At 40.2% G+C, this 12,664-nt stretch overlaps 2 protein-coding genes across 2 annotated transcripts; one reads left to right on the forward strand and one right to left on the reverse strand.

Annotated features, from left to right (window-relative positions):
- Nucleotides 1-122: 122 nt before the first annotated feature.
- Nucleotides 123-5,308, forward strand: LOC113060138 (cation-dependent mannose-6-phosphate receptor-like). Its single transcript, XM_026228994.1, has 7 exons — nucleotides 123-427; nucleotides 1,150-1,310; nucleotides 1,418-1,575; nucleotides 1,876-1,982; nucleotides 2,404-2,534; nucleotides 3,052-3,178; nucleotides 3,652-5,308. Exons 2-7 carry the CDS (start codon nucleotides 1,162-1,164, stop codon nucleotides 3,775-3,777), a joined length of 798 nt encoding a protein of 265 aa, XP_026084779.1. The 5' UTR covers nucleotides 123-427; nucleotides 1,150-1,161; the 3' UTR covers nucleotides 3,778-5,308.
- A 5,099-nt stretch (nucleotides 5,309-10,407) lies between these two features.
- LOC113059641 (serine/threonine-protein kinase pim-1-like) lies at nucleotides 10,408-12,444 on the reverse strand. Its single transcript, XM_026228181.1, has 7 exons — nucleotides 12,255-12,444; nucleotides 11,845-11,939; nucleotides 11,682-11,732; nucleotides 11,174-11,552; nucleotides 10,904-11,080; nucleotides 10,686-10,774; nucleotides 10,408-10,586 (listed from the first exon to the last, which is right to left on the reverse strand). The coding sequence occupies exons 1-4, from the start codon at nucleotides 12,280-12,282 to the stop codon at nucleotides 11,217-11,219; spliced, it is 510 nt and encodes a 169-aa protein (XP_026083966.1). The 5' UTR covers nucleotides 12,283-12,444; the 3' UTR covers nucleotides 10,408-10,586; nucleotides 10,686-10,774; nucleotides 10,904-11,080; nucleotides 11,174-11,216.
- Between the last annotated feature and the right edge of the window lie 220 nt (nucleotides 12,445-12,664).

Here is a 12,664-nt window from a genome sequence, read left to right on the forward strand (position 1 = left end):
AAAAATACGTCTTGTTTGACGATGAACTAGATCTACAGCAACAGACTGTAACTAAAGGCAGAACTCACGCTTGTTTAAACAGCACTCAAAATCCCATGTTCACGTGCAGCACGTCAGCTTCCGCCTTCTGCACAGTCACATGTGTGGCGCCTGTTTAGTTTCACTTCCGCGTTTGAACAGAAACCGTTAAATCATTTCAATAATTCAAGAGTTTTAATGCCATTATAGTCAGACGTTTGGTTTTTCAATGTGTGATCGTCGATACCAGCGGATACTTTGACGTTATGTCGTTAAGTGTTGTTTAAAATCATCAACGCGACAGTTTGGAAAAGAGAAGATCCCAGGCTGGCTCGACACAACTAGACAGCGAATTAAGATCTTTACTTTTATTTATCTACAGTAAACAAGGTCATAGGAATTCCGAAAGGTGCGTTTAAGATCATCTTGCATTTGTGCATTTCTTTCATATCGTGGATTTTAAAGATGACAGTTTATGCCAAACAGTATGTTTATCTCTGCTTCTAACTGAAGTTTTCATTACAGTGTGTTTCATTGCTTGCTTCATCTTGGATCCATGCAGTAAAACGTGTGTTGTCTTTTCGATACTGTATTCAATTATATAAATAAACATCACATCGTTATTTGCATTACAACCAGCCTTTTGTAGTTTTGCCAACAATTTGTAAACATACAGATGCACTTCCAGCGAGTTTTAGAGAATGCTATTTGCATAACCGTTTTGTCCGTAGACTTTACAAATATGATTATATTGAAGAACCAGGGGTGACTTATCAATTTTGACCAAAAATATTTTACATGACTCAGGAATTACTTACTAAATATAACTTACATGTGTGTTAAATATATGCACCATTCAAAAACTACATATACTGATTAGTAGCAAAACAAAATGTGAGTTATTATGAGATACCAAAAGTAAGTGGAAAAAGAACACAGTTTGTATAATTTGTGTCCAAGTGATCTTCTCTAATCATATAATGCTCTGTGCATAATGTATAGTGAAATGTGTATAATATGCATATCTTGTGACAGGCTGTTGTGACACTGCCCACATTTTGCATGCATGCACTGGTCAATCATTGGATAAATTTACTGATTATTATTATTATAATATATTTTTTAATGTAGTGCCTGAAAGTCATGTTGCTGTCTCTGAGAACAATCGCTCCTCTTTTCGTACTACTTACTGGAGTGCAAGCTGCGTTCATCACGGACAACTGCAAGCTGATTTCAGATAGCGAGTCTGAGAAAAATGCACTCCATTTACTGGAGCCTCTAACCAATCAAACGTAAGCCAGGTTTTTTTTTTCCCCAAGTTAATCTAGCATTCATTCGGTTTGCAGGTTGTGCTGGTACTGTCATTGTAAATAACTGTCCTCATATTCACTCTAAACAGCTTCACCACGGAAGGAAAGGAGCAGGATTACTCATATATTTTCCAGGTGTGTGGAGATGCTGGTGGACTAAAGGATGCAGGTCTTGTGCAGAAAGAAAAAAAAGGAGAAAAGCTGGTCCGAATTGGGAACTACACCAAAACACGTGCTATCAGAGGAAGTATGTTACATTGCTTGACCTTTAGAAGTGATCTGTTACCATTTGTTTCTTTTTGCTACACTTTTCTGAAACCATTGCACTCTTAAATATCACTTTGAATTAATAATAAAATAACTGTAAATTCAGTTTTAATTGTTATCAACATTAATTTATAATAACGACTGCTGATTTGCGGCAGGGATGCATTGCAAGAGAACATAGTAAATGCAACCTGCATTAAAACACATAAAATTTCACTTTTTCCAGGTGTTATGGGAAGCCTCATTTTTGACCTTGGTTCTCCTTTTGTCCTTTCTGCAGGTGACTGGGTTCTGCTCTTCTATGAAGGGGGAGAGAATTACGACACCCACTGTTCAAAAGAGCCAAGAAGAGCAATGATTATGATTTCATGCAGCACAAGCACAAAGGTATGACATATATATATCTATATAGATATATATAGATATATATCTATATATATATCTATATATATCTGTGTGTGTGTGTATATGTGTGTGTATCTTTTAAAAAAATTGGATCTAGAAAAGAAAAAGTTTAACGTTATCATTTAATCTTCATAACAAAAGTATTAGTGGTATTTCTGTCAACACGTGATCCATTGGATATATTGTTGATGAAAATTGTCTGAAAAGAATGCTAAATCTATACCATAAACAAGTGAGTAGCATTAGTGCTTGGACTAAATTATCTCAGGATTCAAGATAGCATAGTAGCTTTTACCCTGACAATAACCAGAATGACATCATCATTTCTCGCTATTATTTCTTAACTCTTATTAATTATTAATTGTGTGTGTGTCTGTTTGTGTGTGTGTTTGTGTTTTGTTAGAATGATTTTACAGTGGTTTTGGAGGACAATCAGAAGCAACAGGGCTGTTATTACCTGTTTGAGCTGGACTCCAGTGCGGTCTGTCCTCTAATCCCATCCAAACTCAGTGCCGGCTCCATATTCCTTATTATGTGAGTGCTTTAAAGGAGAGTTCTAATGCTGTTTCATGCTTTCTGACTTATTTACACTGTAACAGCGTTGGATTCTCATACTAAACATGACCAAAGTCTCAAAAAACTAGTCGGATGTATTAAATATTTCTGTGCCAAATACACTCCTTGAGGGTTTGTACAGGTTCCGAAAAGTTTATTTTTTCAATCATTAATCAGAACGAGTGCAAAAGCACCCCATCAACACACTTCTTTCATTAATTCATGAACAATATAGTACATTTAAGTCAATACAATTTTTTTTGTCACAGCTTGCAGATGATCGTTATGCAAAAGCTGCAAGTGCTTGTTGACGCTTTAGCCGCGCTCTACTCTAGTCTGTAGCTACTCAGGATTAGCATGAGATTAGCAGAAACTGTGAGTTATGTCTGTTTTAAAATTCTCACATGGGTCATCAAACCATTAGAGACTATTAAAGAGAAAGATGATCTTTTGCTCATATTTTATATGTAATCATGTCCCTGTTTGCTCTCCACAGTGTACTCTGCTGCCTGGCTGTGTATATCACTGGTGGATTCCTCTATCAGCGACTGCTAGTTGGCGCCAAGGGAGTCGAACAGTTCCCTAACTATGCCTTTTGGTCAGAGTTCGGCAACTTAACTGCTGTATGTATAATTACATATATACCGTATTTTTCGGACTATAAGTCGCACCTGAGTATAAGTCGCATCAGTCCTAAAATACATCATGATGAGGAAAAAAACATATATAAGTCGCACTGGACTATAAATCGCATTTATTTAGAACCAAGAACCAAGAGAAAACATTACCATCTACAGCCGCGAGAGGGCGCTCTGTGTTTTCAGTGTAGACTACAGGAGCACTGAGCAGCATAGAGCGCCCTCTCGCGGCTGGAGACGGTAATGTTTTCTCTTGGTTCATTTCTCTCAGTTCATGTCAAATTAATTTTGATAAATAAGTCGCAGCTGACTATAAGTCGCAGGACCAGCCAAACTATGAAAAAAAGTGCGACTTATAGTCCGGAAAATACGGTATTTGTCTCAGTTTATCTTTATCTGTTTTGGTATTTTTTTCTGTCTCTTTTATGAAACTAATATAACTTTTTTAATCCTAACAGGACGGATGCGATTTTGTCTGTCGTTCTCGAGGTAACAGAGAGGAGCCACCTACATACAGAGGTGTGGGTACTGACCCACTTGGGGAGGAGCCAGAGGAAAGGGATGACCACTTACTTCCCATGTGACCAAATCACATCAGCCAATGAGAAGAGGCTGAGCAGTTATTATACGGTTTTGGATCCCAAAGAAAGAGATTCAGTTCAGCAGGCATGTTCCTATTTCAGAAGTGCTGCTGTTTTTTTTTGTTTTTTGTTTTTTCTATTATTTTTTTTTACTTCCCAATGGCATTCATTCTTTATTAATCCTTTAAATTGCTGATTTGGTGTTTGTTAAATGTAAAAGTTTGCTAGCTAGTTTTCCAAAATCCAAAAACCCTCAATTATATTTGCTGATTAGATATTAGTAATAAGATAACATGCAACACTGGCCCTGTTTTCTCTCTTTATAGGAAGTAAAAGACATCAACGCTGCTTGACTGTAATATGGTCACCACAAAGATGTAGTTTGCTATAAGGACTTAATTTGATTAGAATACAGTTTTACGTGCAGTATGAACCCTCGTTTGATGAAAGTGAAATTCATTTTATAAGCTTATGCTCCACCAACTCAGTCGATGAATTGTTTAAAAATTATTTTTTTTATTTCCGAGTTAACTAAAAATTAATTAAAAAAGATTATTTGAAAAACCGAACTCACAAATATACTCTGCTTTACATTCCAAATGAGCTGCTTGTGGAATGTTGTGTTCGTATAAATTACGAACACAACGAACACTGTTACAGGCTATAGGTCATGTTTCTGAATGATGTTATTAATGATAAATCATAAAGGTTATTAATAAGATAGATTTGTAGAGAATGATGCTGTCTAGGTGTTCTGGGAGAGACCCATTTGTGGCACATTACTCTTGATAATTAACAGTTGAAGTGAAACAACATGAAAGGAAATGTGTTTTCATTTGGTTGGTTTTCTTTTCACTTTGGCTACTTGATTTCGCAAAAAGTTTATTAATTCTTTGACTGTGGGATCTATTTCATACAGTATAGGTTACTGTAAATCCTCACTGGAAACCACAGGACAAATTCCAGACTATGACAGAAGCACCATTATGTTTTTCTTTCACCGCTTTTGTACTGTGTGTTTTGTTTGAATGCACTGAAGCTTTTTTCTTTTTAGTGGAGTCATAAATTTTCCCTAAACATAACCATGTTCTTGAGGAGCCAAGATTATGAATGAGCTTAAACACTCCCGTTTTTTGAGGTATGTAGATCATAACCTTTCACCTATTTAAAGAACCAGGAGGAAGAGAGCTGATGGTTATAAACCCAAGCCATACAAGGTGCTCTATTATTATGTTTTAGCGAAGTTTTGGTCTGTGTATAAATGTCAGTTAGAGGCTCCTTAAAAAGCTGGTTTAGCTTCTGCTTTATTAACTAAAGTCCATATTAATTGCAGAAAGGTATGATGCATTTGTCTTGATTCTGATGTACTGTACTTCATCAGATACAAGCCCGTGCAAAGACGTGACTTCACTGTTCTTGCTACTGCTTTATTGTGTACAATTTTAGTATGAAAAAAAAATACGAATTTTGTTTGCTTTGGAATTATTGAGGAGATATTGAGTGTGAATAAAGTGTTTGATTGCTGGTGTGTGTATGCACTTGTGTAGTTCTTCACAGAGTTAACTATTTGCTGGATATTTTGCTGTCCTAGAGAAAACTGGTGGCTTCTGGATTGCATTAAAGCTTTAGAACTAACAGGTCTCCACACAAGCTGGTTAATTACACATTCTCAATAATTTCTTCATGGCCTCTGTTATCGACATAAAGTTGCAGCTTATGCAATTTATTCTAGTGCCATATATGCCATGTTGGGTGAAAAATGTTATTTTATTACACGTAAAATCTCTGTTAGATAATTTTCAGTGCCTAAATGAGACCACTACTACAGATTGTATTTTTGTATCTCTGCCCATGTACAGTTAAGCTGGCAAATAGTTATGAATACATAAATTATTGTAAGTGTAGGTTTATCGCTGAATACTTTACCATACTTTGTCTACTCCTAAAACAGCATTAATGTTTAATATTGAAAAATTTTGGCAACTTACTGGTATGAGATTCAGGGTTAAGCAGAATGTGCTCCCCATTACTTTTTTCCCATTTATCTGACTTTCTGTTTAACTGATTGAATTAATTTAATTTTTTTTCTATTGGCCTTAAACTTAAGTAAGGTGCTAGTTGACTTCTGTAGTCAGGTACACCAATTTCTTTTTTTGCTTTCTACCGTATAGGCGGGTAAGATTTAAAGAAAGCCCATTTTCCCAGGGACATATGACACCAATAATAGTTTTATATTTAATATAGTCATAGAAATGTTACAACAAGGTATGAGAACATGTGGTTTATTTACATTTTCTTTGCAGATTAAAAATATAGTGTCTTTGTTTTTTTGTTCGTGAGGCCGAGTAATTAACATTGCATTCATTTTTTAACAGATACAGTACATCAAAAAATTGCAGATCCTTAATGACTGGCCATTGGCTTGGCAATAGTTTTCTTTCTTTTAAAAGAATCTAACCTCTGGGATACTGGTGATGATTTATGGATCACCAGAAGAGGAGGGTATTTGTAAATATAAAATCATGAAAACTGTAAAAGCAAATATCACACATGGTTAAAAAGAAAGTTTAAATGTTTACCTTGCTTTTAGTGTTTAGAAGTGGGTATTAAATGTCATTTGATTTCAAAATGTCACTTTTTACAATGCCAGTCCTTATAATAATTGCACATTTCCTTGGGTGGTTTTCTTTCTTGAAGAGAATGTCACGGATCATAAGAGGCGAAGACTCAAGTGCAGGCAGATGAGGATTCTTTATTCATAAAATCACCAAAAATAAACAAAAACACAACTGAAACCACCCCGAAGGGGAAAGAAACCAGAGTAGCATTCATGGTTACAACTAGACATAGACAACTACACTGAACACAGGGTAGCCAGACATCAAAGGCGTGCACCAATACATACGTGAGTAAAGTGTAAAGTGTAAAGTATGTAAAGTCCTCATGAAATCAAATTTTAAGTTTTTTTTTTTGCCTTTTAGTATGCATATGTTAGCCTTAACATTATCTATTAGCTAGTGTGCCCCAAAACAATAACAAAATTCACATTTACAGGATCTTAAAATAAATATGAATATAACAAATATTCAAAATCTCTCAAAAAGATTCTCTCACTTCCACCAAAATGGATCAGTGATTTTTATTACATCACTCTTCACTTTTTGAGGACCATCTGAGGAATACTGACATTTACTGACATACATTTTTGGCCATAGAGCCGTGTCGTGGACGGTGCCCTTGCCTCAAGAATGGTGTTTCTTACTCTCGCTAGGAGCCTAGCAGACTGCTGTCGAGGCACTAGATTGGCTCCATAACTCTGGCTGGGGATGCCAAATCATGCCTTTCGCCTGTGAGAGAAGGTCCCTCCTCAATGGCAACAACTGGCTCTTGCCTGGGTTGATGACCAACCCGAGGCGCTCTAAGTGACTGAGCAGCAGCTCTTTGTGAGTGTTTAGTTCCCATTCTGATCTGGCTAATACCAGCCAATTGTTGAGGTAGTTCAATACGCGGATTCCCATCTGCCTGAGAGGGGACAGAATCGCGTCTATGCACTTCGTAAAAGTGCGTGGGGCCAGGGACAGTCCAAATGGAAAGACTGCATACTGATAGGCCACTCCCTAGAATGCGAATCTCAAGAACGGTCTGTGACGGGGGGCTGTGTGGATTTGAAAGTAAGCATCTTTCAAATCCATGGTCAAAAAATAATTCTCAGGGCAAATATGCTCGAGAATTTTCTTGACCATCATCATCTTGAACAACTAGTGCATAAGTGAGCTATTCAGATGTCTGTGATCTAGAATGGGTCTGAGCCTGCCGTCTCTCTTTGGGATGAGGAAATAGCAGCTAAAAAAAAAAAAGCCTGACTCACTGTTCGCTGGGAGCACTATTTCCACACTGTCTTTTGCAAGCTGTGTTTGCACCTCATGCCGGAGAACAAAAGCTTTGTTGTCTAGGAGAGAAATTTGAACAATGCCTCTAAAGCGGGGTGGTCTGCGAGCAAACTGCATTGAGTAACCTCATCAAATTGTTTCCAAAACCCATCTCGAGATTCCCGGAATGGCTGCCCAGGCCATATAATGGGAGTTAAGAAGTTTTATTGTCTTGAATGAGAGCTGACCTTGAAAAAGCAGGGAGTCTACGTTAGTGTAAGTGATTGCGAGAGGATGACGAATTTTGCTTTTTAACGTATGTGGGTACCCTATCACAGTGGTAAAATAGTTGGGCACACGCTGCACCTGCAGGACATGACCCACTGAAAGCGAAACTCTAGCACCTCAGGTTGGCTTCGATGGCTCAAAGTCCAACACAACTTGTGGGCGGGAAGGGGAAGCATTTCGCCAGCCTGGATTGCTGTTTCAGCCCAGGCTTCGTCTTCTACCGAGGCTGATGCTGTGCTGGCTTTGTAGGCTGAGCAGCGGGGTTCTTCTGGTGGCCCACAGCCGTGGTGCCAGGGCATTAATGGTGGAAGTGATGCAGCACCTGCAACGTCTTCTGAACCTCCAAAAACCATTCAGTGAACCCATGAACAGTGGAGCCGAAAAGCCTTCTTGACGAGACTGGCGAGTCGAGGAAGGCCATTTTCTCACCTTCCCTGATCTCTGTCAGCGTTAGCCAGAGGTGGCACTCCAGCACCACCAGGCTGGCCGTAGTCTTGCCGATCACTTGTGCTGTGGCCTTTGTAGTGCACAGAGCGAGATCTGTTGCTGTGCACAGCTCCTTAAAGGCCTCCTGGTGTTCTTGGCCAGACTTGTCCATATTATGGAGAAGATTGGCTTGAAACACTTGAAGGAAAGCCATTGTGTGAAATGCCAAGCTGGCCTGTCCTGCTGCTGCATAAGACCTGTTGGCGATGACCGAGGTGGTCTTGCAGGGCTTGGATGGATGTGCTGCATGGACCTTTAAGCCGTGGACAGATAGTGTGGTGATCACTTCCTCCAGGGGGGATATTTGGTCTATCTCCTTTCATCAGCACCATCAATGGTGGTGAGAGCTTCTGCAGGAGAGGGGTTCACCTGTGCCGAGGAGGGGACTCACCACATCTTGGTGAGCTCGTCATGGACAGCTGGCAAGAACAGGACTGGGCGCTGGCAGGTCTCTGGCAGGAACCATTTGTCCTGTAAGCTATGGGCGGGCTCGTCTGGAGCTGACCACTCGAGGCCCAGATCCTCCACAGCCTTTGTGAGGACGTAGATTAGCTTGGCGCCTGGCTTTTGACTTGGCACCTGAGGGGGAGGGGCTGCTTCAGGCTCCATGCTGGAATCACCCCATTCCTTTGTTTCTGATGCCGCCAAGGACACAGAGTTGTTGGTGGTGACGTCATCTGAAGAACAGGGGCGCTGATACTGAAGTGGGGCCCTGGTACTCATTTGCAAAGCACACTGGCGTGAGTGGACGTTGGGAGGCCGGGGCATGAAGGCACTGAGCTGACGTGACACTGCCAGGGCCCGCTGAAAAAGATCCGCTGCCCAGCTGTTTTCTCCTCTTAGAGACCAAAGAGGCTCATGCTCTCACAAAAAAAGCACAAGCCATCACGACATTTGAAGCAACACGTGCTGAAATTTGTCCTAGGAAATTCACTCTTTTGCTCCGGATGCCTGCAGTGATGCTTACATTGCAAACGTGAACAAATCATGCTTCTGCAGAAAGAAAAAAAGGAGTTTTCCCATACATAATAAGATTGAAAGTTCGAAAGGGAACCGCAGACTTGGCAACACTGTGACAGATAATAACAAACGCTGTTGCGACATGCAAGTGATGTTCTAGGTAGTGGAGAGTGCAAGTGGTGATTGCAAGTAACATTGTAATTTAGATTCTTTTTCCTTGTCTTCAGCTAGCTACTGTAAAACGTTGTAAAATTAAAAATTAAAAATTAAAATGACAAGTGACATCACTAGCGGAAGTGCGGGTAACTGAGACATTAGGTAGGCTTGTATGAGATGAGCAAAATCCATGCAAAGATGATCACCAGTGATCACCGTGAGCTGCATGCCAGTTAGAAAAGTGTCCAAGTTACATTTAGCGGCCACAATTCGTAAGCCATCTGCCTTTTTTAGAACGGTTGTGAACTGTTGAGCGCGTTGACAATGTACGTCTACCACAGCAAGTTACATGCTTGTATTTCTTTCAATATTAATTTATTATTATGGTGAATGAAGTCAAGTTTACCGTTCCAAAATGGCGGACATGTCAACGTATCTGGAATGGTCGAATAGGGCATATCTATACATATCTATGTTCTGAGTGTGCAAGTGCAAGTCTAACCGCTGCACCGCACACAGTCTGTTTTGGTCCAGAGACCCAATAGCATTGAATGGATCATATGCGCGAGTTGGCACATGACACAAAATGAATCCAATACATTTGAATTCTACACAGAATGCTATTTCATAGCAATACAGATGAGATTTTGGCTGTCATACCGTCCAGTATGGCTTTATTGAGCTTTACCCGTGTTTCCTCTGCTTACTTCTACTTACCTAGCCATTGTGGCTCTGTGAGTATTACTGAGACTTTTATTTTGTTTTTGTTTTATTATTAATAGTTTGTGATGTTCCCCATTTGTGAAATGCTTTGGGTTGAAGCATCTGCTGAATGACTAAACGAAAACCTTAATTAAAAATTTTTGATCTTTATTTATTTCCTTTATTTGGAGCTTGTAGACCAGGTACCAATGTCAGCACTCCCTGTGGCTGCTATAATGGCTTTTTAACGTCTTGTGCAGCTTTTGACAAGAAACCCTGGGTCTGGACAGACACACTATGGAGCTCGGAGACCAGGGTTGCTGAGACGGCTATCTCTGGGACTGAGATGGTCTTGGATGCAGAAAAAAAACAGAGGAGGTTTGACTTTTTGGTTCTTTCTCATGACTCATGAGGATATTAATTCTTTATAGCTGATCTTAGGTTCACTACCTTAAACCAGTTGTGGGACATGATTCGCCCCAGACCTAGTCTCTGGCTTGGCTTCTCGTGCAGAAGAGCCCTGAGGAGGTGACAGCATTCTGTGCAGGAAGATGCGAAAGACATCTGATTACTACCTCACACTTCACATCTGCTCTATTTGATCATGTTAAGCTCTGAGATGTTTTGTATGATTCTTAATTATTCATTTTTGGAGATGCAGTTTTCACCTTTTGACAGGCCGGGTTTGAACCAGTGCTTGCACTGTAGAAGGAACAGGTCATAGTCACTAGGGAACCGTCCACACAACATTGTGAACATCACAATCCCTAGTGACCAGACTGTCGCCGGCCCGCCGTAGTACTTCCCCCTGCTGTGGTACTCTGGAGGGGAGTACACTGCTGTGCCTGGAGGAGAGAGGAGATTGTATGATGTGTAAGTTTGCTTTAATGCAGCATGATTGTTTTGTATCTATTAGAAGAAATGAATATCATACATACCACAGTATGACCTGTACGGTGTCCTCCTCAAAATATCCCCGCATCAGAAGTCAATCAGCCTGACTTCAGATGTCTCCCTGTTTACTAGGATGTTCTCTAGTTTGACGGCATGGTGGAAAACTCTGCGGAGGTGGCACATGTTTGCTGCTTGAGCCGCCTGCCACATGATCTGCCGTGTTATTTCTTCATCAAGGCTTCCACCGTGACGCCTGATGAACTCCACGAGATTCTCACAGGGAGAGGGGCATTCGAGGACCATGACGAAGTGGTCAGGGTGGTCCGTCCAGTCCAGCAGCCTGATTATCTCTGGCACACTGGGACCTTTGTTTGCGAGGATGGTAAGGGCGATCTCTTTTGGGAGAGGTTTTGGATGATCAGGCTAGAAGACAGACAGCCCTTATGATGGTTAGATGGAGTTGGTTTCCCAAATAGGGATTTTTGTTCAATTCAATTCAATTCATTTGTTAATATGAGATCTTTTATTTTGTTTAAAGTGCAATGTACTCACAATGAATATACATTCCGTGTGCTGGGTCTTCGTCACATATTTCAAAGCCACCTGAAGAACAAACAAAAACAATGAACTTAAGGTACACTAAAAGAGTAAAGGATGAGGATAATACAGGGTAAACATTTTCTAGCTTGATAATGTGATATTTATATTAACTTACTTTAAGATCATCATTTAAACGCCTGCCCTCATATACAACACCACAACCACCTTTCCCCAGCTGATCACCAATGGTGTAGCGACTGAAGATGTAGTCTGTTAAAAGATAAAACAACAGGAACTTTCAAAGTCACAGCAGTGTATTTAACCTAACACATATTTAACTTATTTCCCCTAAATCTTATTGCATATGATTACTTTTTTAAAGACTGTATTTTAACTAATACAGACTATATTAACTCCATTTATCATATTTTAGTACATACATACAATCATTTGAGGCTATGATTTAACATGGAAAGGAATAAAGATCTAATCATGGCCTTGTGGTAGATTTTGGAATATGTGCTGATGTGTATTTTTGATATTATGTTGGTATTCATTTTCATAACATGGTTGTGTCATGTGTACCATCACTACTTCTTCCTGCCCATGCCATCTTCCTCTTCTGTCCCTCATCCTGCTGCTCTCGCTGACCTGAGCTGCTCTCTGGGTGTTTTTTGGCAGCTCTGAAGAAAGAGCCCAACCTCCGCCACCACTTTTTGCTCTTTCTTTTCACCTTCACTCTCTCTGCCTCCTTCCTCTCATTCTCCTCCTCCCTCTTCTCTTCCTCCCCTCCTCCTCCTCCTTCTTCCTTTCCTCCTCCTCCTCCTTCCTCTCCTCCTCCTCCTCCTCCCTCTCTTCCCACTCCTCCTTCCTCTCCTCCTACTCCTCCCTCTCTTCCTCCTACTCCTTCCTCTCCTCCAGCACCAACAGGGCTCTCATCGCGGGGATGAGGATGTTGAAGCTCGTGTTGGTGCTGGGTTTTGGGGGTGTACTAA

This window comes from Carassius auratus, chromosome 41, assembly GCF_003368295.1.
Source record: "Carassius auratus strain Wakin chromosome 41, ASM336829v1, whole genome shotgun sequence".
In the NCBI taxonomy this organism is placed as follows: Eukaryota; Metazoa; Chordata; class Actinopteri; order Cypriniformes; family Cyprinidae; genus Carassius; species Carassius auratus.